The sequence below is a fragment of the Brassica napus genome (assembly GCF_020379485.1).
Source record: "Brassica napus cultivar Da-Ae chromosome C3 unlocalized genomic scaffold, Da-Ae chrC03_Random_46, whole genome shotgun sequence".
NCBI classification, from domain to species: domain Eukaryota; kingdom Viridiplantae; phylum Streptophyta; class Magnoliopsida; order Brassicales; family Brassicaceae; genus Brassica; species Brassica napus.
In genome coordinates this window covers 56,317-83,818 of record NW_026014217.1, presented here as the reverse complement: position 1 = coordinate 83,818, position 27,502 = coordinate 56,317, and the positions used below count along the sequence as shown (strand labels likewise).

General features: G+C 40.7%; 2 protein-coding genes across 2 annotated transcripts; one reads left to right on the top strand and one right to left on the bottom strand.

The window, feature by feature from the left end:
* Nucleotides 1-5,856: 5,856 nt before the first annotated feature.
* On the top strand, nucleotides 5,857-8,777 carry LOC125594713. Its single transcript, XM_048770797.1, has 7 exons — nucleotides 5,857-6,510; nucleotides 6,605-6,668; nucleotides 7,052-7,234; nucleotides 7,328-7,523; nucleotides 7,624-7,761; nucleotides 7,846-7,935; nucleotides 8,009-8,777. Exons 3-7 carry the CDS (start codon nucleotides 7,053-7,055, stop codon nucleotides 8,357-8,359), a joined length of 957 nt encoding a protein of 318 aa, XP_048626754.1. The 5' UTR covers nucleotides 5,857-6,510; nucleotides 6,605-6,668; nucleotide 7,052; the 3' UTR covers nucleotides 8,360-8,777.
* An 8,216-nt stretch (nucleotides 8,778-16,993) lies between these two features.
* On the bottom strand, nucleotides 16,994-17,917 carry LOC111203851. Its single transcript, XM_048770800.1, has one exon. The coding sequence runs from the start codon at nucleotides 17,915-17,917 to the stop codon at nucleotides 16,994-16,996; it is 924 nt and encodes a 307-aa protein (XP_048626757.1).
* Nucleotides 17,918-27,502: the final 9,585 nt, after the last annotated feature.

Below are 27,502 nucleotides of genomic sequence, written 5' to 3'. Positions count from 1 at the left end.
TGAGACCGGCCATTTGGTGGCTTTGGGTCCTAGCCGTTTTTTGCGGCTTCTATATATATGATGAATGATTGACATTCTGTGCGTTTTAGTTTATACTTCTGCCAAGTGTGAGGGAAAGATACGAGTAGTCACTTTGTATCTTAACTCTTAGTTTATCGTCTTGTTCGTTTGCTCTTACTGAACGAGGGCGTTCGGAAACGTTTAGGAGTTTCGCGAAGTTTTGTGAGCGTATTATATATAGACGATGAGACATGTTTTTAAGATATCGTATCATGTCTTGAGATGTTAGTGGACCAGTAGGACTGGGTTTAGGGCAAGACCTAGGTTTACTTTCGGCTCTAAGGCTGTGCGATGACGGATCGGCTCTCGTTTTTCCTGTGGGTGATTCTACCTGGTTCTTTCCGATTTAAAGTCCGCGACTTGGCGCCGGCTTATACAACTTGTATGGAACGAACCGAGCACTCTCCAGAGACCGTCTGGAGTGCTGGTCAAAATTTTGGATTTCTTGTATAGCGCGCTATGGTATCCTCGTCGGATGTAAGAGAACCTTTACTTTTATGAAAGGTTAGACTACGAGTTCTTTTTTGAGAACGTTTTGGGTTTGTCCGTCGGGGCCAATCGACAGGCAATTTGTTTTTGTTTTTAGAGTCGCGGACGGACCGTGTGTTTGGATAATTTATCTCGAAAATATTTACGACGTCTCGTTTTTTTCCGAAAGGTATATCCTTTGTAGTGAGAAAGTTACGATCTTCATTTTTAGAGAAGTTGTATTTGTCCTTGCTTGACCATTGATACGTAGTGATTGTTGTTTAAGTTAGTTCCCATCCAAGGACTGCTTGAAAGGTATGCATGTTTGGAGACCCTTGTTTTGGGTGTTTCTCAGGTTAATCTCTGATTGTTGTGGCTTATTGCAAGTGAATCGAGAGACCGAAATAAAATGAGTTTTATTGGAAAAGATTCGAAAATATCAAGTACATGTGTGGATATTCCGAACTTTGTGGGAGTACACGAGTATACGTACCCACTCCCCCCCCCCCTTTTTGGAGAGGGGGATAGCTGAACTTGTCAATAGGACAAGCTGCCTACGTACCTCTTTCGAGGATCAAGCCATCTCGTAGTTCTGCTTTGTTGTTGCGGGTGTTCCTACTCGTTGGATAGGGCCGTTTCTGTTACTTCGGCCGTTGAGGCTTTAGTTAAATCGGTGGCCGTTTCGTGAGTCGGGTTTTCCGCTGGTAGGGCGATGGACTCCGGGATCGCGTCGCTGTCCGGAGCCGTTGCCTGGGCAAGTGATTACGAATCGCTCTTTGTGGAACCTTTGAGAATACTCTGAGTTTTCTTGACTCGCTCCGGGCTAACCGCAGGGGTGTTCCGAGTTTGTCGTAGCTTATGCTCGGCCAAAAAGCAGAGCCTATATTATTTCTGGCATCCCCAGATTACTGCTGTTCCGTTTGGTGTTGGGAGCTTGATGCTAAGGTGGTAAGTCGATGGTACCGCCTTCATTGCGTTGATCCATGGGGTTCCCATAATAACATTATAGATGGCCGGGTTATCGACTACGGCGAAGTCAACGATTTTCGTGACTTCCCTTGCCATGACCGGAAGTTTGATCGATCTGAGGGTCATTGATGTTGTGCTCGAAAAACCGGTCAGTGGTTTTGGTTCCGGGATGATTTTCCCGAGTTCGATGTTCATTCTCCGGAGAGTGTCGCGGAAAATGACGTTGACCGTGTTGCATGTGTCGACGAGGATTCTTCCCACTTCGAGATCTCGAATCACCAAGTCGATGACAAGCGGGTCGCAATGAGGTTTATCCAGTCCGACGGTTTCCTCCTCCTCGAAAACAATCTTATCGTTTGGACTGTTGTCGGTCAGGGACCGAGTCGTCCAGTTAGAACTTGTTTCCGCCTTTCTTCCGTAGGCCTTGATGGATGAAACAGAGTCGCGGTAGAATTGCGATTCTTCAATGATCATGTTTATCCTCTGGCGGGTACAACTGTCTCCAAGGTCATCCTGCTTTCTTCCGCGTTTCTCGCGAGACTGATTTGCGCATGCGTCCCTCTCGGGAGACTCTTTATCAGTCCAGGGAGGGCAGTCGGAATCCAGGATGAGGTCTTTTATGCTAGTGATCTTCGAGAGGTCGCCAGCGAGGAGTTTTGCGGCTAGCCTTGCGCCGAGTTATCCTTATACTGGTTCCTGGACCAGGTGTTTTCGGAGGTCTTCCCTTGTTCGGAATTGATAGTGTAGTTGTGCTCGCCCTGGATATCTTCTCCCTCGTGGTGGACATACTTGTCGTTTCGAGAGGTTTTCTTTTTTTGTGGGCGTCTTCTGCAGGTTGTACTTCTGGGAGAGGATTTTCATCTTCTCTTCCATTACGATGAAGTCCGTTGCCTTATGAAGAGCATCCTGAATCGTTCTCGGTTTTTCGAGGGATACCCATTGCCGGAATTTCGACCGGTACCAGAGAGTTTTCTTCAGAGCATCGATCGCCACTTTGTCGCTGATCCCGGTTACTTTTGCCATTACTAGCTTGAATCTGTTCATGAACTCGCGAAGTGGCTCGTCTTCTCTTTGAGACAGGCTCCAGAGATCGACGTCTGAGGTTTCTCTGTCCATGAACATGGAATACTGTTTGAGAAAATCTGAAGCAAGCTGGCGGAAACTTTCGATGGAATTTTGTTTTAGGCGAGAAAACCATTCGAGCGCGGCTCCTTTGAGGTTTTCGACGAAGAGGAGGCAGTAGCCAGCGTCTCGTTCGTGTTCCTTGAGTTTGCACCTCCCCATCGCGATCTGGAAAGACTGCAGGTGCGCTTTCGGGTCGGTGGTGCCATCGTAGATGGAAATTTTGATCTTCCCCGGGTCCGAGACGTTGGTCTCAGTAATTCGGGCAGTGAACGGGGTTTTGCGTGCTTCATCGAGAAGTCTGTCGATCTCGGGCGCAGCGCTTGTCGTTTGGTGGAATTGTGATTTCATCGCTTTCACCTCCACTACGGTTTTCGCGATGTACTCGCGGAGATCGTGGATCTCATCAGGATTTCCGGCAGCCTTGCGAGCTTGTCTGTATTGGCCGCGGTGGATCCTGGCCTGCTTCTCGGCCAGCTCCTCCTGTTCTACCCAATAGAGGTTTTCTTCTTCTTCGGTCATGGGTTTTTTGAAGGACGCGTCCTGCCGAGCGGACTGGCTTTGCGTTCTTCTTGGGTGGATGTCAGCACCGTTGTCCGAGTGATCGTACTGGTCGCTTATATCCAGGTCGATGCGCTCGATTTCTTCTCCTTCGTTGCTCCCGGTAGGAGGTGGAAGGTTCTCTGCAGTTGGCTGTGCACTTGGCTGGCCCGTTTCATCAGGGGTTTGGCCTGAGGAAGCCTTGTCCGCGTGTGCAGCTCGATTTCCCGGAGTTTCAAAATCAAGTCTTCTACCGCTGTGGGCTCTTGTGGTTCCGCGCGGGGCTTTGTTCCTGGCCTTCGCCGTTAAGGTTTCCACCTGTTTTGCGAGAGAGGCCACGAGTTTTCCTTATTCGTCCGTCTTTTTCTGAGCGGAGGCGAACATTTCCTTCATCTGGTCTAGTATCGCGGTGTCGGCAGTGATCGTTGATATGTTTCCAGCTGGAGTTTTATCAGCGTTGGCATCGACGGGAGTCCCGTCGTGCGTTTGCGGGTCTTTGTCAGCGTTGGTCGTCATATCGGACTGAGCGTGTGTGGTTGCGAGAGAGATAGATCCGTACCCCCCTCCTTCTAGCGCCAAACTGTGGGAACCGAAATTCACACCGTCGAGTTTTGTTAATCGGAGGAAAGCCAAGTTAACCTAGCCTTCCCTGAAGGTCCCGGTTATCTGCTGGGCCACGCACAACACAATCAATATGAAAGATTCGAAAGTAATAAATCGTAAAAGAGCGAAAAGAGAACAAAGAGGTCTTATTTCCGAATTCACGTATGAGCGTGAACAACAGGTAAGATCCTAGGCCACTAGAGCTGTCGGTATGTTCGCTAGTCTAGCCACCTAAGTTCTAACCTAGTCGAGTCGCAGCTCGGTAGTAAAAAACAGAAAAATGCCTAAATTGCTCTAAGTATTAAGTTTTCTCTTAAAATGCCCTCCTCTTCGTCCTAGGTCCTCCTTATATACTCCTCCTTAGGTCGGTTAACCTCTTCTCGGGCCGGATTTGTCGTGAAATGGGCTTCTACATACTTCCTTCTTCTTTGTGATTATCTTCGGAAATTTGACATTTATCTCTTCCCGTGGATGAGATAAACCGTCATACCAGTCTTTGGGTTCAAGTCTTTTGGGACCATAGATGGGTCGTTGTCCGCAATTCGGACCCTCTTTGGGCCGTATCGAGACTTAAGCGTTTTTACGATTTTACTCGCGAAGTAGCCGTTGGTATAGGCATGGTTCTTCCAACGGAACCCTGTTTCTTCGCATAGCCGAGGCAGTTGGTGTTAAGTTAACCGTAACCTGCTCTACTCCGAAGAATAGGAAATTGTTCGAGAAACATAACCTTTCCAACTTCCTGCATACTTTCGACGATGTTTTTTAGACGGAACATTGGTGTCGTATCCACGGACCCGAAGACTGAGTTACGGAAACTTCGGACGAAGATGCATGGTTATGGGATGGGACCGGGTTCGGAATGGTCCGCGGAGAATTGGCCGCGCTCGCCGGGCGAGCTGGCTCGTGTCGCGGCCGAGCTCCCCGGGCGATCCGTTTCGGCTAATCGTTTTCTCGGCTTTTGAAGTTTTGACCGTGATTCGGTTTTTCTGAGGACTTTCGGATATCGATTCCGTCGTGAACGATTTTGACCCCAACATTCGTCATGCTACTTATACTTTAGTATATAACGGATAATTGTAATATAGGAGACATAAGTAAGTAAGATATGGTGGAATTTGTTTGTTTTTTTGTTACGATTTGAATTGAAACAACTAATTAATGTGCTTAATTATATATTATTCAGTAAAATATACAGGTGGTCCCCAAGGAAATGGGTTGGAGACGGGAACGGCTCTAGACAGAGGTGCTTGTGGTTACTACGCATGTCCCACTTTGGTTGGTTGTCGAGAACACGATGCACGACCCACATAAATTTTCGTTTGCATGAGATCCAGTTGTTCACTAAACAAAGATATCACAACGACTTTTCCAAAAAAGAAAAAAAGAAAAGAACAGACAATCTTGTTGTTTTTAAGAAAGGGAAGAAGATATATCCTTTTCATAAATAAAGATAATAAAATAAGACGGGAATCGTTCATTGCATGTGATCATCCACTTGGGAATTTAATAGACATAGTTATATATTATTATCAAAAACAAAAAGGAAGGAATATATTTTTTTAATAAATACTGTTTCATATTTTAAGTAGTTTTAGAAAAATATTTTTATTTCAAAATGTAATTAGTTTTCGTATTTCTAGGTAACTTTTATATTTATTGAATACGGTGTGACCAATCAAATTAAATAGACTTATTTTTTATTGGTTAAATTATATCTAACATATTATTATAAAATACTTTTTAAAAACATAAAAAGTTTTTTAATCTTCGTGTTTTTAACCAAAACTAAATGGTGACCAAGGAACGAAAGGTAACACTGAATTCCTTATCATTCCCAAAAAAATTCAGTATTCACAAGGAATAGTTTTTCCTTTTTGTTCCTCTTCATTCTTTTTTTTGTAGAGAAATATAGAACAAAAGCATTCTTGTTAAATTTGATAAGGAACAAGCATTCCTTTTCATTCCTGCCATTTTATTCCTATACGTTCTTTTCCTATTCGTTCCTCGTGTTCCCGAAAAGGTCACCGGTCATAGCCTTATATTATGAAACGAAAGGAGTATAAAAATAGGTTTAGGTAAGATATCACGCGAAATTTGCGCCATTAATTAGAAACGTAAGCGGCAATTGCGCTTGCGCCCTACCTAATCTGACCCCACCCATGTTCTTTAAATACGTCCCGCATGCGTTCTCATTCTCATTATGTTTCTTCTTTCATCAAAACTTCTTCTTAGGCGTTTGTTTGTTCATAAGTTTTGGTTTTAATCTCTTGTTCGTTATGATGTTTTACCAAAATCGTTTTATGATTCTCTTGTACCCTTACGTTATTCTTTTTCTTTTTAATGGCAAACTCAAATCCGGTGGTCAAGTTGATGATGACCAATCTCAGATCCTTGATCCTGGTAGGGATGATGATGAGGGCTTAAACCCACATCCTTGATCGCTGATTAGGAATGGTCTTAGATGTTTCTTTTTGTTTTGTTTTTCTGTTTCATTCGGATGATTTTATGAAATCGTTTTCTATGTTTTTAAAAAAAAAACTATATGATTTTCAGTGGTAATTCTCTATGGGTCAATCCCATACCACAATGGTTTAATTGCCGTGTCCCACATACCCAAAGCCCAATACTATTCGGCCCAATATGATTTAATGCCCTGATATTTAGTGGCTTTCGGTTCGTTGTTTCAATCTCTAGGGTTTTTCAAAAGTCGACTCTCCCTCACCGGCGAGATATTCAACCGAGTCTCAGGTTTGATGCATTTTTATCTCTCCTCTTCTCATCTTTCATTTCCCTGTTTCTATCCATGTCTGCTTACTTGAAATCGTTCGTCTGTTCTTTTCAGGCTTGTTTTCGAAAGTCGCATCTCTCTCTCTCTTTCTACAGAGATATTCCACCACGATTTGCAGGTTTTCTTATGACCTCTATAATCTCTATTCAAATGTTGCTGGTTAGGTTGTCATATTTGCATATTTTGAGCCACGGATGCTTAACTTGTTTTAATCTCAGATTTGTTTAGTCACCTAAGCAAATTTACTTATATCGCCTAAGTTTAAGACTATATGAAATGAATAATAGATCAAGTGTCCTGTATACGCTCTGCTCAACTCTATCCGATCATCTTTCCCTGTTTCTATTTATGTCTTCTTACTTTATATCCTTTTTTGTTTCTCAAAGTTTGTTTTTTTCTCTTTGTGTATCTAGTAACTTGTATACTTTCTGCTCAACTCTCTTTTTGCGCTATGTTTTTATTCAGATCTTTTCTGATCAAAACCTTTCTTTTGTTTTCCAGAATGACTGGAACAGATAAAGCCATATTCTACATTAGTGTCGATCCTTCAAATGTGGAACTAGCTGCTGTGCTCTACATCAGCGTATTCAAGGCCGAGAGAATCACACAATATGATGATGGAAGTGTTGAGCTTAAGATTTTCGATTCGTCTGTGTTGGTCACGAGTGGCTCTCCTCGTTTCAGGTGACTCTTAATATTATTTTTATGTATCATATAATCATTTTTCATTCATTTTTAACGTGTTGATTAAGTCCCATTTGTTATTTGTTATTATAGGTCCATTGTGGAACTCCGAGTGGATCCTCATACCATCTCTTTGGTTATAGATAGCCAAGCTTTTGTTGCGACAGATCTAAAACTAAATCTCTCTTCACAATATCTCCTGAAAGTGATAGACCCTTTCCAAGTCATTTGGCTGTTAAGTATAAAGGAGTTTTCTGATGGTTTGCGTTATCTTCCTTCTTGTACCAAAGTAAGTCCTCCCTTTTGTACTATTAAGTCGATTTTATTGCAGTTATATGTTACATATTTTATATGCTACTTTCTTATACGTTACATATTGTTTTGTTAAGTGCAAATACCCTTCACATCATCGCCCCGCTCTCTGTTCCGAGATGACAAGATGGCAACTAATGATTGGCCAATCACTTGAGACTCGAGAGTTGTTAGGGATCGAACCCTATTTTAGAGACATCGAAACCTTAGAAGCGGTATGTGTTTCTATTTGCATATTTTTTTCAGATATATTATTATTATAACAATAATAATTGGTTTGATTTATCTATGCAATTCAGGACTTGTTCCGGATAAGAGAATGTAGGACTTTCTACGAAATTCTTAATGTCAGATCCTTCGTAGGTGTTTTGTCTACCACACTGGACGAGGTACCCTTTAATGTTTTGCATATTTCTTTGCATATTTTTTTTGGTTTTTGATCGTTTTATTCCAACTTTTCAGTTGGAACGTTTTAACACCCTATTGCAAGGATTGCATGTGGTTCGGGCTCTGAACCCGACCTACGAAGCTGCTGGCAACTTCAAGAATCTGTTACGTTCTGCTGTAAACAGTTACAACAGTCTACTGGAGGCCATTATTCCTACGGGAATGGCTAGGGAAACGCGTGAGCTGCCTAACCCTGTTGCAACTCGGGCACGTGCAGCTGATAATTGGAGGCAATTGGTGAAGCGTTGCCACTCTGCTAGATTTCTCATGAACAACAAATTAAGTAAGGCTAACACTCGTGAGGAGCTATGGATGTCGGACCTCCTCTATGACGAGGTATCAGATTGGAGGAAACAAAATATATGATATCCAGATTTCTCATGAACTTGGGTTTTCTTCTTTTGAATTAGTAAGAGCTTTAATTAGTTTATTTACTTGTTTGATTTTTAAACATTTCATTCTCTAAGCTTGTTTTTCTTGTCACTCCTTGGATATTGGGTTTTATCTAGTTCATGCTTTTGTTATATATAAAAACTTTTAATTTCAAAAAATTGAACATGCTAATATGTGCCTGATCTAATGTACAACACTTGATATCAATATTAGTACACAAACTTACGCCCTGGAAGAACACAGAATAAAATATGATCCACAACATTTATGTATTCTATTCATTTGTAGCTAGTGACTCTTTCTTTTCTGGTCACCCGAAATCATTTATATTGAGAATCCACTGTGTTGTATTATTTATTTGTATAAAATATGGTAGGATGCTTTACCAAAACTTTTGGTGGGTCTGGTACGATAGTTGTTAACAAATACATCGCTATCTTATCTAAATTCGAAAATAAAATCTTTAACATGGAGCGTTAGAGTTTGCATACAAAGCGTGCATACTTTTTTTTATTATAGATTCCGACTTACATACCATATATCAAATTAAAACATATTTTCATATTCCGAACTTGTTTAGTAATCAATTTACGTATTAATGTTACTGATAATAATACACAGTAATACAGAAGTGTAACTAATACTATTAATATTAAAAAACGGTACAATTATCATGTAAACACACAAAACTCAAGCAAATACAACTAGATTAAGAAGCATGTAATCATCAAAATATGTTCTTTTACTTTAAACGCTGGGTAACACATTACATCATCATATAATTTCTAAATCTATTACAATCAACCAACTACCTGCAACATATGCAATATTAATGAACAGCTCTACGAATAATGATTCCACGATGAAGCTCTCCCCGAAACACTTGAAATCACGGACGGTTCTGCATGTACGACATCCTCGATGGATAGGCTCTCACCGCAACAAGCTATCACAACAAACGGCTTGCTTACAGTACTCTGGAACCTCCGAAAGCTTCGCATCCTATATGCAAGAAATTGCATAGTCTGGGATTCGAATCCCATACCTGGATGTAGAAGCATTTAAACCTTAACCAATAGACTAGGATGCTTTCACAATCAAAATATATTCTTATAGCATGAGATTTAGTGTTCATACTTCTTACACACATATGAGTAATGACTAATTGATTTAAATTTTGCATACAAATACTATGATTTCTCTCGCTCTATTGTTATTGTAGTAAGTTGTTCTCAACAACTTTATAAACGAAAAATGGTAATGACTAAACATTTGCACCAATTTTAAAAAATAATAATTTTGTTAAATGGAAATGAAAGAGGAAGCTGAAGTTAATGTGGAAGTTTGGTGGTATTAGAAGATTTGGTATGATTGACTGGACAAATGGGCACAAAGTGAGTCAAAAAAGTTTTATTCTACAGTAACCAAACACATAAACTGGTTCCAATCTCAGACATTGTAAGTGGGACACCTTCTTTCACTAGTGGGCTTCAACATCTGATCCACAAAATTTTATTGGTTGAGTTTCATTATTATATATCTTTTTACTGACGTTGTTTGTGAATTAACGATGATAATTGACATTGTTTGTCAATTAACAATTAACGATGATAAACATGTCACCAAAATCAATCAGGACATCTGATGACTATGTTAACCAAATTGTCATTCATATACTATACGTGTGCAATTTTTACTTTAAAATAAATCTGAAGTTGACGCCAACGATAATGAAATAAAAGGCTTTTAAACTATAAAAATAGATTTTTATATTAGATGTAAATTCAGTGATACTAGTTTACGTTTATTTGATATAAAGGATGCAAACTGTGGACACTAATGAAGATGCAAGTGGAACTTGTAGATGTCAATAGTCTTCCGTGACTTACTAGGCGACGAAGTCACTGATGCTGGATGTCTTAACGTAGTCGTTGAAGTAGTTGTTGAGGCAGTGTGTGTTAGAGAGTGAACTAGGAGGCATGCAGAGTGGTAGAGACCATGTGGACGCAAGATGCTGAGCTGGCATGGGATAAACTTGAGCAAATTTATACCGTGGAGAAAAAGCAAGAGATAAACTTGGGGAGTAAGTTTATGCCTTGAGGAATAAGTGCATTTCAAGAAAAGAAAAATGTACTTATTGATATGGAAGTTGTCCATATTCATGTTCCTTGGAGACTAGGGTTTCAGGAACGTGGAGATCACTATAAAAGAGCTATGGAGTCATATGTATTCCATAAGACACTGACTATTATTATAGAAGAAGGGTGAAAATCCCTTAGGGGTGTGTTCTTGGGTCGTGCTGAAGCAGATGCTGAAGTACTGACGGGAGACAGACATGTTTGGGTAGATTAGGAATCTTTCAGTAGCAGCTGTTAGGGTGTTAACAGACTGTGTAAAGCTGATAAGCAAGTCTTGTAATAAATTGTTTAGGCGATTTCGAATAAAACATAGTTGGTTGCTTGTATTTGATTGTCTCTTTGATTTAGCATCTGCATTACCTATATTGTGGTGTCATCTTGCACTTACAAGTGGTATTAGAGCGGGTCACCTAAGTTACTGGTGTGATCCTGAAGGTGAAGAGGGACACGATTGTTATATGCAGAAGACAATCATGTTGAAGGATGGCCGGTATGGTCATTGGAAGGTGCGCATGAAGCTGTTGGTTCGAGGAATCAATGATGCTGTGTGGATAACTGTGAAGACTGGGTGGGAAGAGCCTACCATATTTACAGGAGAGGGGAAGAAGCCCAAGCCTAAAGGGCCAAGACAAGGAGTGGTTCGAGAGGTAGTTCGAGAAGTAGTTCGACGGATGCGTCAGAGTCTGATGCACTACGCATGAAGGAGCAGACGGGTGTGTCTGTGATGGAAGGCTTGACATCTAAGCATCTTTGTTTTTGCTTAGTATGCAATCAAGCAGGGGGAGAAGTGGTGACGTTCTGGTCCAAGGAGTGCATATCTCGTGGGGGAGAAGAGCATGGTGATGGACGTCTTGTAGTAGATGGTGCTTATCTCGTGGGGGAGAAAAGTATATATATTGTAGAAGATGAAGATAGTGCAACTCTCGTGGGGGAGAAAGGCATATCGAGTATGAAGGTTTCCAGGTGAGGAAACGTGGTTGTTAAACCAGAAGGATATTGTGCTTGATCGGCACACAAAGCTAAAAGGGAGAGATTGAAGATGCAAGTAGAGCTTGTAGATGTCAATAGTCTTCCGTGACTAACTAGGCGACGAAGTCACTGATGATGGATGCATTAGTCGTTACTACATAAGAAATGCGGAGTAGTGGGTTACCATGTGGATGCAAGATATGCTGAGATGGAGAAAGATAAACTGAGGGTTTATGTCTTGACATAGTCGTTGAAGTAGTTGCTGAGGCTGTGTGTTTCAGAGAGTGAACCAGGAGGCATGCGGAGTGGTAGAGACCATGTGGACGCAAGTTGCTGAGCTGACGTGAGATAAACTTGAGGAGCAAGTTTATACCATGGAGAAAAAGAAAAGAAATAAACTTGGGGAGCAAGTTTATGCCTTGAGGAATAAGTGCTTTTCAAAAAAGGAAAGTGTACTTATTGATATGGAAGTTGTCCATATTCATGTTCCTTGGAGACTAGGGTTTCAGGAACGTGGAGATCACTATAAAAGAGCTATGGAGTTGTGTGTATTCTATAAGACACTGGCTATTATTATAGAGGAAGAGTGAAAATCCCTTAGGGGTGTTCTTGGGTCGTGCTGAAGCAGATGCTGAAGTACTGACGGGAGAGAGACATGTTTGGGTAGATTAAGAATCTTTCAGTAGTAGGTGTTATGGTATTAACAGGGTGTGTAAAGCTGATAAGCAAGTCTTGTAATAGATTGTTTAGGCGATTTCTAATAAAGCATACTTGGTTGCTTGTATCCGATTGTCTCTTTGATTATCTTCTGCATTAACTTATTGTGGTATCATCTTTGCACTAACAACTAACACAAGTTTAAGTAGCAATGATTTATTTACCAATACCAAACTTGGCGAAAATGAAGGACAAGCGCCAAAGCAGTTTCTCTCAGCTCACAGTCGTCCATAAATCAATCAAAATCTCACCTTCCATTACTTTTCTCAGCCTCTCTAATTCTTTTTTTTTTTGTCATCACCAATTGTTCGCATTTAGAACCGGTTCTAGCTATAACTAAATATTTGTTTATATCCCAAATATTTTAAAAATATTCTACATATATCTCATGATTTCTATATTATCAAATTTTTATCATTAAAGTTAACCAAAAATGTTATCTTTTGTATTTTCAGGGAAATTCAGATCTTTTGCTTTAATCTCTCCTAAATTTTGAACCAGCCTTTGCTAATACTATTTTTGGCGTAAATTCTGATTCGGTTATGCTTGCATTGTCTCTCATACACACAACACACCACAAAAGGAGGTGTATAAGAATTTCAATTTGAAATGGCCTTGATGGCAATTCAGTAAATCTACACTTAATAAAAAGTTGATAGGAAGAAGAAGCTAACAAAAATAATAGCTAAAAATGAAAACTGTTGTGAATTAATAAAACAAGGATGAGATGAGATCCCTTTTGTTTTATATAAGTATATATTAATATATTTATTTCTGTCTTTTGTGAATAAAAGTAACGAAGGGAGAGAGAGTAGACAAAAATGATGTTATTATTTCTTTTATTTCTTATCTTGCAATCGTACAACAAAGAGGGAGATGGTATTTATAACCCACTAAAGTCGGTCATGGACTCAGATATTTACCGAAGAAAGATGTGGTGGGGACATATGTATAGTGATAATCACACACATTTGATGAGAGTGGGACATCTGTTACCATGATGAATAATCATCTTTTCCAATACTCCCCTAATTATTCATCTTATATTACGTAGTGCCTCGTTAAAAACCTAATCACGGAAAAACTCATTGGGACAAAAATCATGACAAGAAAAAAGAGTACACTGTTGTAATCTCCCCCTAAGAATAGTAGACATAGATTTCTTGTCACAGGTCACGCAAATGTCGCATTCCGATACCGTAGACATGTTTTGGGAATGTTGTAGTCGGAAGAGCTTTGGTGAACAAGTCAGCCGGATTTTCGCATGACCGTACATACTCGATGTGCACTTCTTTATTTTTCTCGAGTTTCCTTATGTACGAGAAAAATCTTGGAGGGATGTGTTTTGTTCTGTCGCTCTTGATATAGCCTTCTTTAAGTTGAGCGACACACGCCGAGTTGTCTTCAAATATTTTCGTCGGTTCTTTCTCATTGACTATTCCGCTTGATTCTTGTATGTGTTGACTTATTGACCGAAGCCACACACATTCTCGACATGCTTCGTGAAGCGCGATAGTTTCTGCGTGATTCGAAGAAGTTGCAACCAGAGTTTGTTTCTGGGACCGCCAAGAGATCGCGGTTCCACCAATTGTAAAAACGTTGCCGGTTTGCGATCAAGCCTTATGAGGATCTGATAAGTATCCTGCATCTGCAAAACCAACCATACTAAACTCGGGTTTTCTAAAATATTTTAACCCTAAATCAATTGTACCTTGGAGGTAACGGAATACATGCTTTATTCCGTCCCAGTGCCTGCGAGTAGGAGCAGAACTATATCTTGCCAGGAGGTTAGTAGCAAAGGCAATATCTGGCCTTGTACAGTTTGCAAGATATAACAGCCCACCGATAGCACTTATATAAGGTACTTCTGGACCTAATATCTTCTTGCTATCTTCGCAGGGCCTAAAAGGATCACTCTCAACATTGAGAGATCTACCAATCATTGGAGTACTCAAAGTAGTCGCTTTGTCCATACGAAAGCGTTTCAATATCCTTTTTGTATAGTTTGATTGATGCACAAATATCCCTTCTCGAAGATGCTCTATCTGGAGCCCAAGACAAAACTTTATCTTGCCGAGATCTTTCATTTCGAACTCCTCTTTCATATGAGTTCGAGCATCATCAACCTCCTTTTGAGTTCCAGTTATGTTCAGGTCATCTACATATACAACAATGATCACAAAGCCAGATGACGATTTCTTTATAAAAACGCATTTCTTTATAAAAACGCATGGACATATCGCATTATTCACATATCCTTTACTCAAAAGATATTCACTTAAGCGATTGTACCACATGCGTCCAGATTGCTTTAATCCGTAAAGTGATCGCTGTAACTTGACCGAACAAATCTCCCTGGATTTTTCTTTTAATGCCCCTGGCATTTCAATCCCTCAGGGAGTTTCATATATATATCGTTATCCAACGATCCGTACAAATATGCGGTCACAATGTCCATAAGATGCATTTCAAGATTTTTAGATGCCGTTAAGCTCATCAAAAATCTAAACGTAATTGCATCCATTACCGGGGAATACGTTTCCTCAAAATCAATTCCCGGTCTCTGAGAAAAACCTTGGGCAACTAATCGGGCTTTATATCGGGTTACTTCATTTTTCTCATTTACTTTTCTTACGAATACCCACTTATACCCAACATGATTTATATTCTCAGGCGTTATGACTATAGGTCCAAAGACATTTCTTTTATTCAGGGAGAGTAATTCAATTTGAATGACCTTCTTCCACTCCTCCCAATCATGTCTTTTCTGACATTCCAAAATGGACCTTGGATCGGGATCATCATTTTCATGATCGATCTCTTTGGACACAAAAAAGGAGAACATTCCATCAACATCTTTTATCTTATTTCTGATCCATAACTTTTCATCTTGGGCGTAGTTGATGGAAATCTCATACTTTTATGTTCCCTTCTCGTCATCTGGATCATCTTTATCTATGCCTTCTTTCAGACATTTTTCAGTATCAGGTTCTTCTGGAACCTTACTTTGTTCATCCAATTTCTTTTTCTTTCGGAGATTTTTATCTTTAGAACCCGATGGCCTCCCCCTCTTTAACTGAACCCTAGGTTCATTCATTTTGTTTCCATCAGTTTGTTTTTTTAGGAACATCAACTCTGGATGGAACATTTTCAGCGGGTATACATGATTTCGTCACCCTTCTCGTATCTGTGAACGCATCTGGTAACTGGTTTGCCAAATTATTCAAATGCACAATTTTCTGAACTTCCAGCTCTCTTTGATTCGTAGGGGGATCAAGGTGTAACAACGACAGTGTACACCAAGTAATCTCTTTAGGAATTCTATTAATTTCACCCCTAACGCTGGAAATTCATCCTTATTAAAATGGCAGTCGGCAAATCGTGCCGTAAACATATCACCAGTTACTGGTTCCAGATATCTTATTATACTTAGTGACGTATAACCCACATATATTCCCAATCTCCTTTGTGGGCCCATTTTTGTTCTTTGTGGCGGTGCTATCGGAACATAGACCGCACACCCAAAGACACGGAGATGGGATACATCTGGCTCTTACCCAGATGTCAATTGTAATGGGGAGTACTTATGATATGCACTCGGTCTTAACCGAACCAGTGCAGCTGCATGCAATATAGCATGACCCCATACAGAAATTGGGAGCTTCGTTCTCAGGACTAACGGTCTTGCAATCAACTGCAACCATTTTATCAATGACTCGGCCATGCCATTTTGTGTATGCACATGGGGAACTGGATGCTCCACATCAATCCCCATTGACATACAATAATCATCAAAGGCTTGCGATGTAAATTCACCAGCATTATCAAGCCTTACTTTCTTAATGGCATACTCTGAGAACTGCGTTCTCAACTTTATTATCTGGGCGATGAACTTTGCAAAAGCCGTATTTCGTGTCGTCAAAAGAGACACACTTGACCATCTACTAGATGCGTCAATCAATACCATGAAATACTTAAACGGCCCGCATGGTGGGTGGATCGGTCCACATATATCACCATGTATTCTTTCAAAAAAAATTGGTGATTCATTGTCTACTTTTGCTGGTGATGGCCGAGTTATAAGTTTTCCTTGAGAACATGCATTACATGTAAACTCGCCCGTTTGCAAAATTTTTCCGTTTTTCAACGGATGGCCATTCAAATTTTGCACAATCTTTCTCATCATGACTGAACCAGGATGTCCTAGCCTCTCATGCCAAATTTTAAATGTATCAGTAAACTTCATGTTTACCACGGCGTAAGACTCAGTCATGGTTATTTTCGTACAATATAGTCCAAAGAATAACATTCTTAACTCTTCCAATATATGTTTCCTCTCGGACTTAATGCAAAGAAATTCAGTGCCATCTTTACTCATAGTCTCAATATGATATTCATTTCTTCGGATATCCTTAAAACTTAATAAGTTTCAATGAGACTCGGGGGGAATACAATGCATCACTTATTTCAAATATTGTTCCCCCTGGCATTGAAAATTTCGCTCTTCCAGAGCCAATAATAATCTTTGCACTACCAGATATTGTACTTACGCTTCCAGCGTAATCTTTTATTTTGAGACTGGAGAAATATTTCTTATCTTTAATTATCGTGTGCGTTGACGCACTATCTGCCAAACACAAATCTCCATCCATAGTCTCAAAGTTTGGCATTTTCTGAATATAAAACATATATTATTAAACATTAAACATGAAACATAACATATATCTTACAACAAAAGATATAGATACTATAATACAATCTACTTATATCACATCGATTTATATCACTCATCGATACTCTCTGGCTCAACCAGAAAGTCCGATACGTCGAGATGAGTATCATCATTTAAACCATGAAAGGATGGCCCGGGTTCTTCAGAGATGAAGTTAGTTTCACCTCTTCCTTTCTCTTTTCCCTTTTGGGATTCTCTATACAGATCGGCTAAATGTTTTGGCATACGACAGTTACGTACCCAATGACCTTTCATGTCGCATCTGTAGCAAACCTTTCCCGTTTGCCTTTTATCATCCTGGCCCTTTTCATTCCTTTCATTTTCGTGGAAGTCTTTATTATTTCTTTCATCATAGGGACGAAATCTTCTTCCTCGTCCTCTTCCACGACCATGATAACGGTTTCCACTACGTCCACGACCTCGTCCTCTTCTATTATCATAACTGGATGATGCAACATTCACTTCAGAGAATGGAGCAGATCCAGTGGGACGAGCTTGATGGTTTAAAGTCATGAGTTGATTATTCTGCTCCGCTACAAGGAGGACTTGCATCAACTCCGAGTAACGGGTATATCCATTCACCCGGTACTGTTGTTGCAGGATTACATTTTCAGGATGGAACGTGGAGAGAGTTTTTTCGATCATATCATAATCACTTATTTTCTCTCCACATAACATCATCCTCAAAGTAATTCCGAACATCGCGGAATTAAACTCACTAACACTTTTGTAATCCTGGAACCGGAGATGGATCCACTCGTGTTTAGCTTTCGGTAAAATCACATATTTATGGTGATCGTACCTCTCTTTTAAAGATTTCCAGAGGTCACAAGGATCTTCTTTTGTAATATATTCATCGTTTAAACCATCATGGATGTGGTGTCGTAAGAATATCATGGTTTTTGCTTTTTTCTCATCCGACGCCGTTTTCGAACTATCGATGGTTTCCAAAAGCTCGTTTCCTCTCAGATGCATCTTTGCACCCACTGCCCAGGTCATATAATTATTTCCCGTAATATCCAGGGCATTAATTTCTTGCTTTGTCAAATTCGACATGATAACTGTATTCATAGAATAATAATATAAATATAGTAAATACGAGAATTTAAATGCATAATTTAAATGCAGAAATTAAAGGCATAAAATAAAAGCAAAAATTAAATTGCAGAAATTTAAATTGCGGGAATTTAAATAGCATAAATAAAATCGGGAGGCTTAGCCTACCACATGATCCGAGGAATCATAGACTACCATATTGATCATTTTTTCAAAATCCGAGGAGACATGGTCTACTATTTTGACTTTTACTTATTTCAAGGTCCGAGGAGACTTGGTCTACCATTTTTGACCTTTTATTTTTATTCAGGTGGCAAAGCCTACCACGTGTTTCACTGATCATGAAGGCATAGCCTACCATAACGATCAGTCGGGGAAGGCAACACCTATCATCCCGAAAGATAAACAGAGAAAGTCCAACCTCTCACTCCGAAATAATAATAAAATTTAAATAAATTAAGTATATTGAAATACATAAATTTAAACATTACCTCGGCTGGTTTAAGAACTTTCGGATTGATAAGCTTCAGTTGGTCAGAGCTTCGTGCTGATAACGTGTTGTGAATAAATAAAACAAGGACAAGATGGGATCCCGTTTGTTTTATATAAGTATATATTAATATATTTATTTCTGTCTTTTGTGAATAAAAGTAACGAAGGGAGAGAGAGTAGACAAAAGTGATGTTATTATTTCTTTTGTTTCGTATCTTGCAATCGTACAACAAAGAAGGAGATGGTATTTATAACGCACAAAAGTCGGTCATGGACTCAGATATTTACCGAAGAAAGATGTGGTGGGAACATGGGTATAGTGATAATCACACACATCTGATGAGAGTGGGACATCTGTTACCACGATGAATAATCATCTTTTGCAATAAAAACCAGTAAAATTTAGGAGGAAAAAGTGAAGTAACGATTAGTCCCACAAAAACGTGCGTTCTTTATTAGAAACTCAAAACATAGCTGTCAATTTTTAAGTGGATAATATTGTCAAAATTTTAAAATATGTTTTAAGAGTTATGGGAGAGGCTCTCACCGATGCTGATGGCCTAAGGTGGGACTTAGATGTCAACTTTACACTTGACATCTCTTGTAATATAAAAAAACGACCAAGGATACAAAATTGAAATTAAAAACCACTCTGTGATAATTGGATTGACTCATATATATATATATTATTTAGAATCTTTTCTAACTACAGATATGAGACTTTTGTCCCTAATACAACCTCTCGAAATGATGGTTTTTTAAGCGTTGATCTCGGAATATTTTGGGAAGAATCAACGGGCCGACTTTGGGATGGATCGATAACAAATCGAGTTGGATTGTCTGGATCGGGCTTTGATCTAATGTTAAGCTAAATATGATTCCAATCTAAAACCAATTGGTGATAACTGGATTAACTCATCTATTTTATATATTGTCCCTAATTTTATCCTCATCTTCTTATTTCTTCGAATTTCACACCTCATCAAAGAGTTTTGTACAGCAAGCTTCTACGACATCAGCCATCGTCAGAAATATGTTGTCTTGTCCAATCATGTCAGCAAAGTGCGACAAGTGTAGCTTGTCTATCACCAACGGTCCAGGATTCGCAAGAATCAACTGTTATATAGACAAAATCATAGTCAGATAATATTTTACAACTAATTCACTGATTGCTTAGATAAAATGAAAACATTAAATCTATTTTTTAATATGTTTACCTGAATATCTCTCTTCTGGAGAGATTTGTACAAATCTTCTAGGACGTGGATACCATTTACCGATGTCCGTAACAGCTGAAATCTTATACAATAAAAGAGACTTTTGTCTCTCCTCCTTGTGCCACATCATCAGAAAGGAGAGGGCAAAACATGACACGTGACATCTCCTATGTTTCTCTACATCGACATCTCTCAATTTTGACGAGAGAACTGGTTTCCTTTTCCGTAGGCCCATTAAAGTAGAAAAACTCATTTTCCAGAAGCGCTTCACCTCCATCGCCTTCTTGATTTACCCTACCATCACCTTTTTGAAACCGTCGAAATCACTCCTATCTTCCACTCCACCACCTTTTTGAAACTGTTAATTAATCACTGCAATAGATGATATCTTCATCCGTCTAGCTTCCATGTGTTCCCCACCAATTCTGACGACTATATATATGAGACCAGAAAGAGAGACCACAACTTCCATATGGGGATCGCTATGGTTCTGGTAAACCGAGAAGGTAATTCGATTCCACTGAATCTGTCTTCCTTTTAACTCATCGGAGAATTTTTGCTTCCTAACACTACATTATCTTATACAAGAGCACTCGCTCAATGTTTTGTTTCTTTAGCTCATCGCATAGAATTGGATTTGTAACATTTGATTGTTTTCTTATTGTTGCAGTCCACGCTAATTAAGGGGACCAGCTGTTTGTGTCTGTGTTTTTGATGGTCTGGTCTCAGTTGTTGAGACGAAGGTGTTCGTCGCAACTAACGTCAATTATAAGTTTGTCGGAGGTTCTGGTTTTCCTGAAATCTTTTTTAAAATTAATCAATTCCACTTAGCAACTCCTGATATTTTTATTTTTTCCCTTCTGACAGATCGTCTCTTCCTAAACAATACGACAAAAACCCATTTTAACTTTGACAAATAATGTGCTGTTGGACAAAAATGCATTTTTACTTAGCTCTGCTTATATGCAGTTACTTTAAGCTTTAGTAAAGGTGAACTAGAAGACTCACCAGTAGTGGTTGTATAACACAAACTCATACGTCTTCTTGGGTCGATGAAAACCTACACCAGGTCAGATATCTGAAAGCCTAAACCTTTTTATGCATCACCTCCAAAGATTTAGTGTTAACCTCCATTTGTCAAAATTCTTCCTTCAGGTATCTGAATCCATTATCGTTTCCGGAACCTAAGAGAAAAGGGTTTCACTTTTAACCCAAGAAAAGCCAATTATCATATATTGTGTGTCAAAGATACGATATCTTGCATATTTGCATTGTTTTAAGCTTCCATTTTGTACATAATGATCATATAGATTAGGAGTTTAGCAACATTTCATTAAGTCAAATATATAACAAAGCAACAATTTAAGTCTTTAAACTATCCACTGCTACAAAAGCTACAATTTTCTGCCACCCGAAAAACATTAGCCACTGCTATTTGTACAAGTAAATCAATAAATTAGTGTTTCATTTGAAACATGTTTATTCAATATCTATATCAATATTGTGATTTTAAAACGCAACAACTATTATGTAGATTTATGTGTCTCGCAGTTAAAGTAAATGATCACTCTTCTACGATAACAATTCATATGTTATCTCTAACATATAAACTTCCTAATGTCATACATCAAAAAAAATTCAACTTGCATCAGTCAGTCGCATCCCACTATTTGAATACGTACCCATCAATACCAATAGCAAAAAAACATAAGAATCTCCATTCTAAATTATACAACAAATCAGCAAAAAAATTTACAAATTTAAATAACAAAAATGTCAAATAATCTGTGCGTAGCGCGGACATACCACTAGTATGGTAATAAAGTTAACATACTTGGCTTCAAACAATTAAGAATATTTTGCTTAGTATTAAAATTAACATACGTGACATTTCAGTGATTAGAAACTGGATCCTAGGTAGGCTTGCTAATTTCACCTTCTTTTCTTCCTCTAATCTTTGAATCCTGTAAATTTAAAAGTTTTCAGATAAGGGTTCTTGTGAACCAATAACACATCTTGAGCTTAGCTTTTTATTTTGCTAAACAAGATGGAACAAGAAAATATAGTGACATGAACCAAGTTATCTTGATCCCATAACAAACCCGAATTTATGGTATCAGAACTGACCCAACACCCTGATCCATGAATCCGGCCTAGACAGTGGCCCGATCATCCCATTTACTGATGACCCATAGAAAGTTCAGTTCCGCCGAAATTGCTAGAAAATAAAGCATGATTTTTGTTGGACCCAATTTTGGTCAATATCTTAATGGGCCGCGATCAAAGACATAGGCCTTAAGGAGCCGAAGCCCACAACAAAAATACGAGCTTGAGGAGGTCGCGAAGGTCGTGCAACAAGAGATAGAGATCACAGAACCGTTACGAATATCACGAGGTCGACTCACTATAAAGGAAGAGGAGTGGAAACAAAGGAGGACACGTTGAAAACCCTAGAGAAAGCTACACACATACATCGACCTTGTTTTCTCCCATTCTTAGATCCTTTTCTTTATGGATCTCACTTGTGTAATTCGATATAGTTTAACTTATTGTATTCGATCTTATTCATCAATAAAGTCCATTTTTGCATACAGGAAACTATTTACATCGCTGTGTTCTAAAGATATCGTTGCCTATATCTTTTGTCTTCCCTAGATCAAACTCCCGATCACTATCAAATACTTAGTGTAGATTTTAGATTCTACATTTTGGCGCCGACTATGGGGAAGATAAACGAAAAGCATCTTTGCTAAGAAACCGATCTAAGTTTCCTAAGCGCGAATATGGATCCAAACCAAACCGCCGGAATTGCGCCCTCAAGAGTCAACGATATCGATCCTATCGGATCCGACTCGGCGACCGAAACCACACCAACTGGGTTAACAGGAGCCAATGACGCAACCGAAACAACCCAGACGCAACGAATCCCTCCAATCGGGACTTCGAGTCAAGATCAACCTCTTCCGATCAACCAGACATTGATCCCGGAACGAGCTGGAGCTCGAGTCTGGAACCGTCCCGAAGATAGACAATCTTTCGACGACCTAACCTGATCTAGACCGACTTCGCCGACTCCTCTAGCCCAAACTCGAGGAGAATTTACCAAACTTTGAGGAATGATGACGACTCTAATCGACGAAATTCGTAGTCATAGGATCGCCAATCAAACCATTGCTAACAGACTGGACCAAGCTGAAACGGAACTCACAGACCATCGAGCTGCAAACGCTCGAGAAAGAAATCAAACGCTCCTCGATCCATCAAGGGGAACGTCGAACCCTCAAAAGGCCGGTCTGTTCGGCACTCCAGAGATCCCAAGCGCCCTATCCGGACACTACACGAGAGAGAACTCACAATGACCCCCGCCGCAAGGCATGACTCACTGAAGCTTAAGCTATAGTGGATTGGACGAAATCGACACTGGGCTCCAACGCCCACAAAGTACTCAGATCCAATTTTAGAACGGATCAACGGAAAGACAGGGGGAACCGAGAACTCGGGTCCCACCACCGAACCATTCGATCCTTGAAAATCGAACTCCGTCTGCGTCGAGGACCATCCGTCAAGCAAGATTCGATAACCCAACAGAAAAAGCTCGGAGGCTCGACCTTCCCCCCCCCCCCCCCCCGTTGATATCGACCCTCAAAGGGAAGACCTGGGGATCCTGAGTGAAACCGGAGCATTCCAGAACTATATCGAGAGGAACGATGCCGAGCTCAAAAAGATACATGCCATCGTACATATGGCAACGAGCTTTGCCCCAGATATCGATATGGTTATTGAGGAAACGAGAAGAACTCCATTTACAAACAAAATTGCTAGCGTGAGGCTGCATCATGTTGGAAAACTAAAATTCCTCGACTAAGCAGGAAACTCAGACCCAAAGGCCCACGTGCGAGCCTTCCGCCTCGCAATATCGAGAGCACACCTCACCGACGATGCAAAAGAGGCCGGTTACTGCCGCTTCTCCTATGAGAACCTCACAGGTCCCGCCCTTGAGTGGTTCGCTAGACTAGAAGAAAAATCGATTGACAATTTCACCCAGTTGGTATCTACATTCCTCAAAAAATATTCAGTCTTCGTAGAGACAAGGGTTACCGAGGCAGATCTCTGGAATCTCAAACAAGCACCTTTCAAGCCATTGAGAGCGTACATAAACAATTTTCGAGAAATCAAGGCCAAGATTTCGCATCCAAACGAGGTCGTCGCCCTAGCAGCATTGAAGTATGGCGTCTGATTCTCGTCCAAATTCAGGGAAGAACTAGCAGTACAGGTACCTATCTCGTTGGATGACGCCCTACACCGAGCCTCTTACTTCGCCACCCATGAAGAGGAGGTCGCAGCCTTAAAGGAACAGTGCATCGCAAACAAGAATAATGCGACCAAAAAGCCTGCTGCTCTCAAAGAGCCAACCACCAAAGGGCAACACTCCTATGCAATAAATAATTCGCCACAAAAGTCTTCAACATACGACCTCAGCAAATACTGCACCTTCTACGACCGCAAGGGCCATTCGATCGAAGAATATCGAGCCACAATCCGCAGTCAAAACAAAAATTAGAAAACGACTGAAGAAACCGGAGAGGAAGAAGAAGAGCCAGCGACTCCAAAATCCAACCGAAAGGCCAGAGTCTCGACAAACAAAAGAGGCAGGGAGACCGAGCTGGAATCACCGAGCTCTCCACCCTTAGCTTCGAAAAAAGAGTCGACATGATTTCGTGGGGGCTAAACAACAACGTGACCAACGAAATCAAGAGCCAGACCAAAGGGAAAATATGCTTCGAGATCACAGTAGCTATTCGCCCGTTGGTAAACCCTGATGAAGCTATTCCTCCTCCAACCGTCACTCAATACAACTCAAACACAGAATCTCCCTGCGGAAAAACCCCCAATTTCAAGCGAAAGAACAAAATGATCAGAATCTGCGAGCTACTAGGAAAATCGACGGCTCTGCAAATTCGTAAAAAAAACAGAATGCAATCCTTCAATCGTAATCTGTCTGGGGGACAAAGATACTATCGACCAGCACTAACCAAGAAATGGAATTTTCTGGCCCATAACAAAGGCAAAAAACGAATCGACCTCATTTACGGAGGTTCCAAGTTTTGCAATTCGGTCAACTCAATCAAAGCGTACCAACGTAGAGCCAAAAACAATGTAGGGGTGAGAGAACCCTTATCAGGTCCTGCCACAAAATCACCTTCGACGAAAAAGAAACCGCAGGCTTAGACAAACCACACGACGACACTCTCGTAATACGACTCGATGTTGGCGGTTGCGAACTATCTCGAGTAACGATCGACACCGGAAGCTCGGCCGGTGTCCTCTTCTACGACACATTCAAAAGAAGGGGATTCACGAAAGCACTCCTAAAGCAAGAGCGAACTCCCCTCATCGGGCTCGCAGGAGAAACCACCTAGTTCCTCGGATCGATCGAGCTCACGGTAACCGCTGGGGAAGTTAGGAAAATCGTAGAATTCATCGTATTAGACCGACCATCCCCGTTCAACGCAATCCTTGGGAGGCCTTGCCTATATAGCATGAAGGCGGTTCCCTCAACATATCACCAATGCCTAAAATTTCCAACCCCAAAAGGAGTCGAGACTATCAGAGGAAGCCAAAAGAACTCCAGGATATGCTACCTCACGAGCTTCAAAGACATCAAGCAACACTCCTAAATCGAGCAGCCAAAACCAACAATAGACGTACACGAACCATCAAACATCAGACCCAGTCCCTAGGAAAATAATCGAACTATGTTATGACTTGATCCCTCGACGAGGGTATGTAGGCAAATCACGACACGAGTCCAGTCACTCTCCCCCTACAGAACTCGAAGCGGGCATATCGCAACACCCGAGGAACGACGGCACAACAATGTCAAAAACTGCCTTCTTTTCACAAATATGTAACTAAACAGAATCCAACATGTTAATAAAATCAGTTCTTAAAAATTCGAACACATCAGACTTCTAATATTAGAAAATCGCATAACTGCGACAGTTGACCAAAAACCAGGATCCCGATCAAGTCCTCGGCCGCAGCCAACTCCGTCAACAAGCGCAAAAAACTAGCTAACAAAATCTTTTGTTACATCGAAACTATCGATAAAAGTATCTACAACAAATCGACACATGGCCCCAAAAGATCGGCCTCGCATAAACATAAAAAGGGCAACAAATAAATCGGATCCACGATCCCCTCTTTATTAAATAAAAAATAATAAAGCAACAAAAAGCTGAGGGAAAAAGAAAGAAATTCCCTAAAAGCTACTCTTCGATGTTGAATTCACCATCCTCAAACCGACTACCCGAGCACTTCGCCATGTCGTCCGCTGCAGAAGGGACCTTAGCGAAGAAATTCTCTGGCAGATCCTCTAAAATCTGAGGCAGATCGAGCTTCCCAATGGAGAAATCCGAAGTCTCCATCACATCGACCTAAGTCCCAAGCTCAACCTCCTTCGCTCGAAGCCGCAACAACTCATCCGAAGCCATGAGATTGTTATTCATGATCTCCTTCAAGAGATCTATATTAGCCACGACCTCCCGAAGACGAGCCTCACAATCAGTTGCAGCCTTCTTCTTTTCCTATTTCTCCTTCATAGAGACCAGCACATCCAGATAGCTGCCCGCCATAGCCTTTTTGGCGTCATAAGTCGCACGGCGAAGGTCGTCGGAGAACTTGTTGGCAGAGGATTCAACCTTCGCTTCCAAAAAGGAAACTTGCTCGAGGGCCGATTTCCTTTCGTTGCTGACAACTTGCAGACGAGCTTCGAGCGAAGCAGCCTGATTCCCCAGCTTCTCGGCGGCAGGCAGTTGAGCAGCATTGGCGCGCTCCAGGTCTTGAGCCATCTTTAGACCAGGCTTTAGCTCGCGAACGACCTTCTTTATTTCATAAAGTTCATCAGAATGCAGAACATCCTGCATGCGTTTCTCTAAAGTCGCCGCAAACTCGTTGCTAGCCTCCCTAGCCTGGAACACAACAAATCAGCACAAAACAAACCGAAAAATCGAAAAGAATCGAATATCGAAAAGAACTACCTTAGCATGGGCCACATCCATCTTCACGTAGGCCTCGCATTCCGTCATATTCTGCAAAGAGGGAAGCGGACACCCAACATGTTTGAACTGCCTCACCAAGTGAGCGACACTATCAGGATCTTCCTTAATAGGGCAGTCCTTGGAATGGGAAAACTTCCAGTGAAACAGCTTAGCAATAGCCGCCTCGCCCGAAACGCCAAGACGATGGTCTGACCCATTCGTTTTAGCTTTCTTCGGGGGTCGATAATGCCCCTCTGAACCCATCGGGCTGTTCGACTTAACACGAGCAGCAGAATTCTCACCCTCGAGGTCCTTCACCTCTTGGGTTGAAGCCCTTGGGAGCCGGGTCTCCACCTGAAGAACTTCCATAAGCGCCTCGCTCACATCTCTAGATCGAATACGTTCCGCGTTAGCACTACCAGTTCGAGTTTGTGCCCTATCAGAATCGCGAGGGTTCGATCTTCTTGAAGCCATGTTACTTTGATAAGAAAAAGCGAAATCAATCACTATGATGAATCTTATAACAAAGTGAAGCTTTATAAAGGTCAAGGTCTCGCTGTATCTCAACGACCCAAACAAAGGGAATCTCGAAGGCTAAGGAATCAGAGATATCCCAAAAAATTATACTTATCCTTTAGGAATATCTAAGATATCACAATCAAAGATCGCGGAAAACAAAAGATATTACACAAAAAAAGGAGAAAATTAACTAGAAGCGGAATCATTGGGGATATACGACCCCCCGCCTTGATCCA

What these genes read in the sequence shown, in the direction of transcription:
- LOC111203851 (XM_048770800.1), bottom strand. Translation starts at nt 17,917, where the DNA reads ATGCATCTGAGAGGAAACGAGCTTTTGGAAACCATCGATAGTTCGAAA.
- LOC125594713 (XM_048770797.1), top strand. Translation starts at nt 7,053, where the DNA reads ATGACTGGAACAGATAAAGCCATATTCTACATTAGTGTCGATCCTTCA. An exon ending in AGTGGCTCTCCTCGTTTCAG is followed by an intron (nt 7,235 to 7,327) that starts GTGACTCTTAAT and finishes TTGTTATTATAG; the next exon opens with GTCCATTGTGGAACTCCGAG. An exon ending in ACATCGAAACCTTAGAAGCG is followed by an intron (nt 7,762 to 7,845) that starts GTATGTGTTTCT and finishes TATGCAATTCAG; the next exon opens with GACTTGTTCCGGATAAGAGA.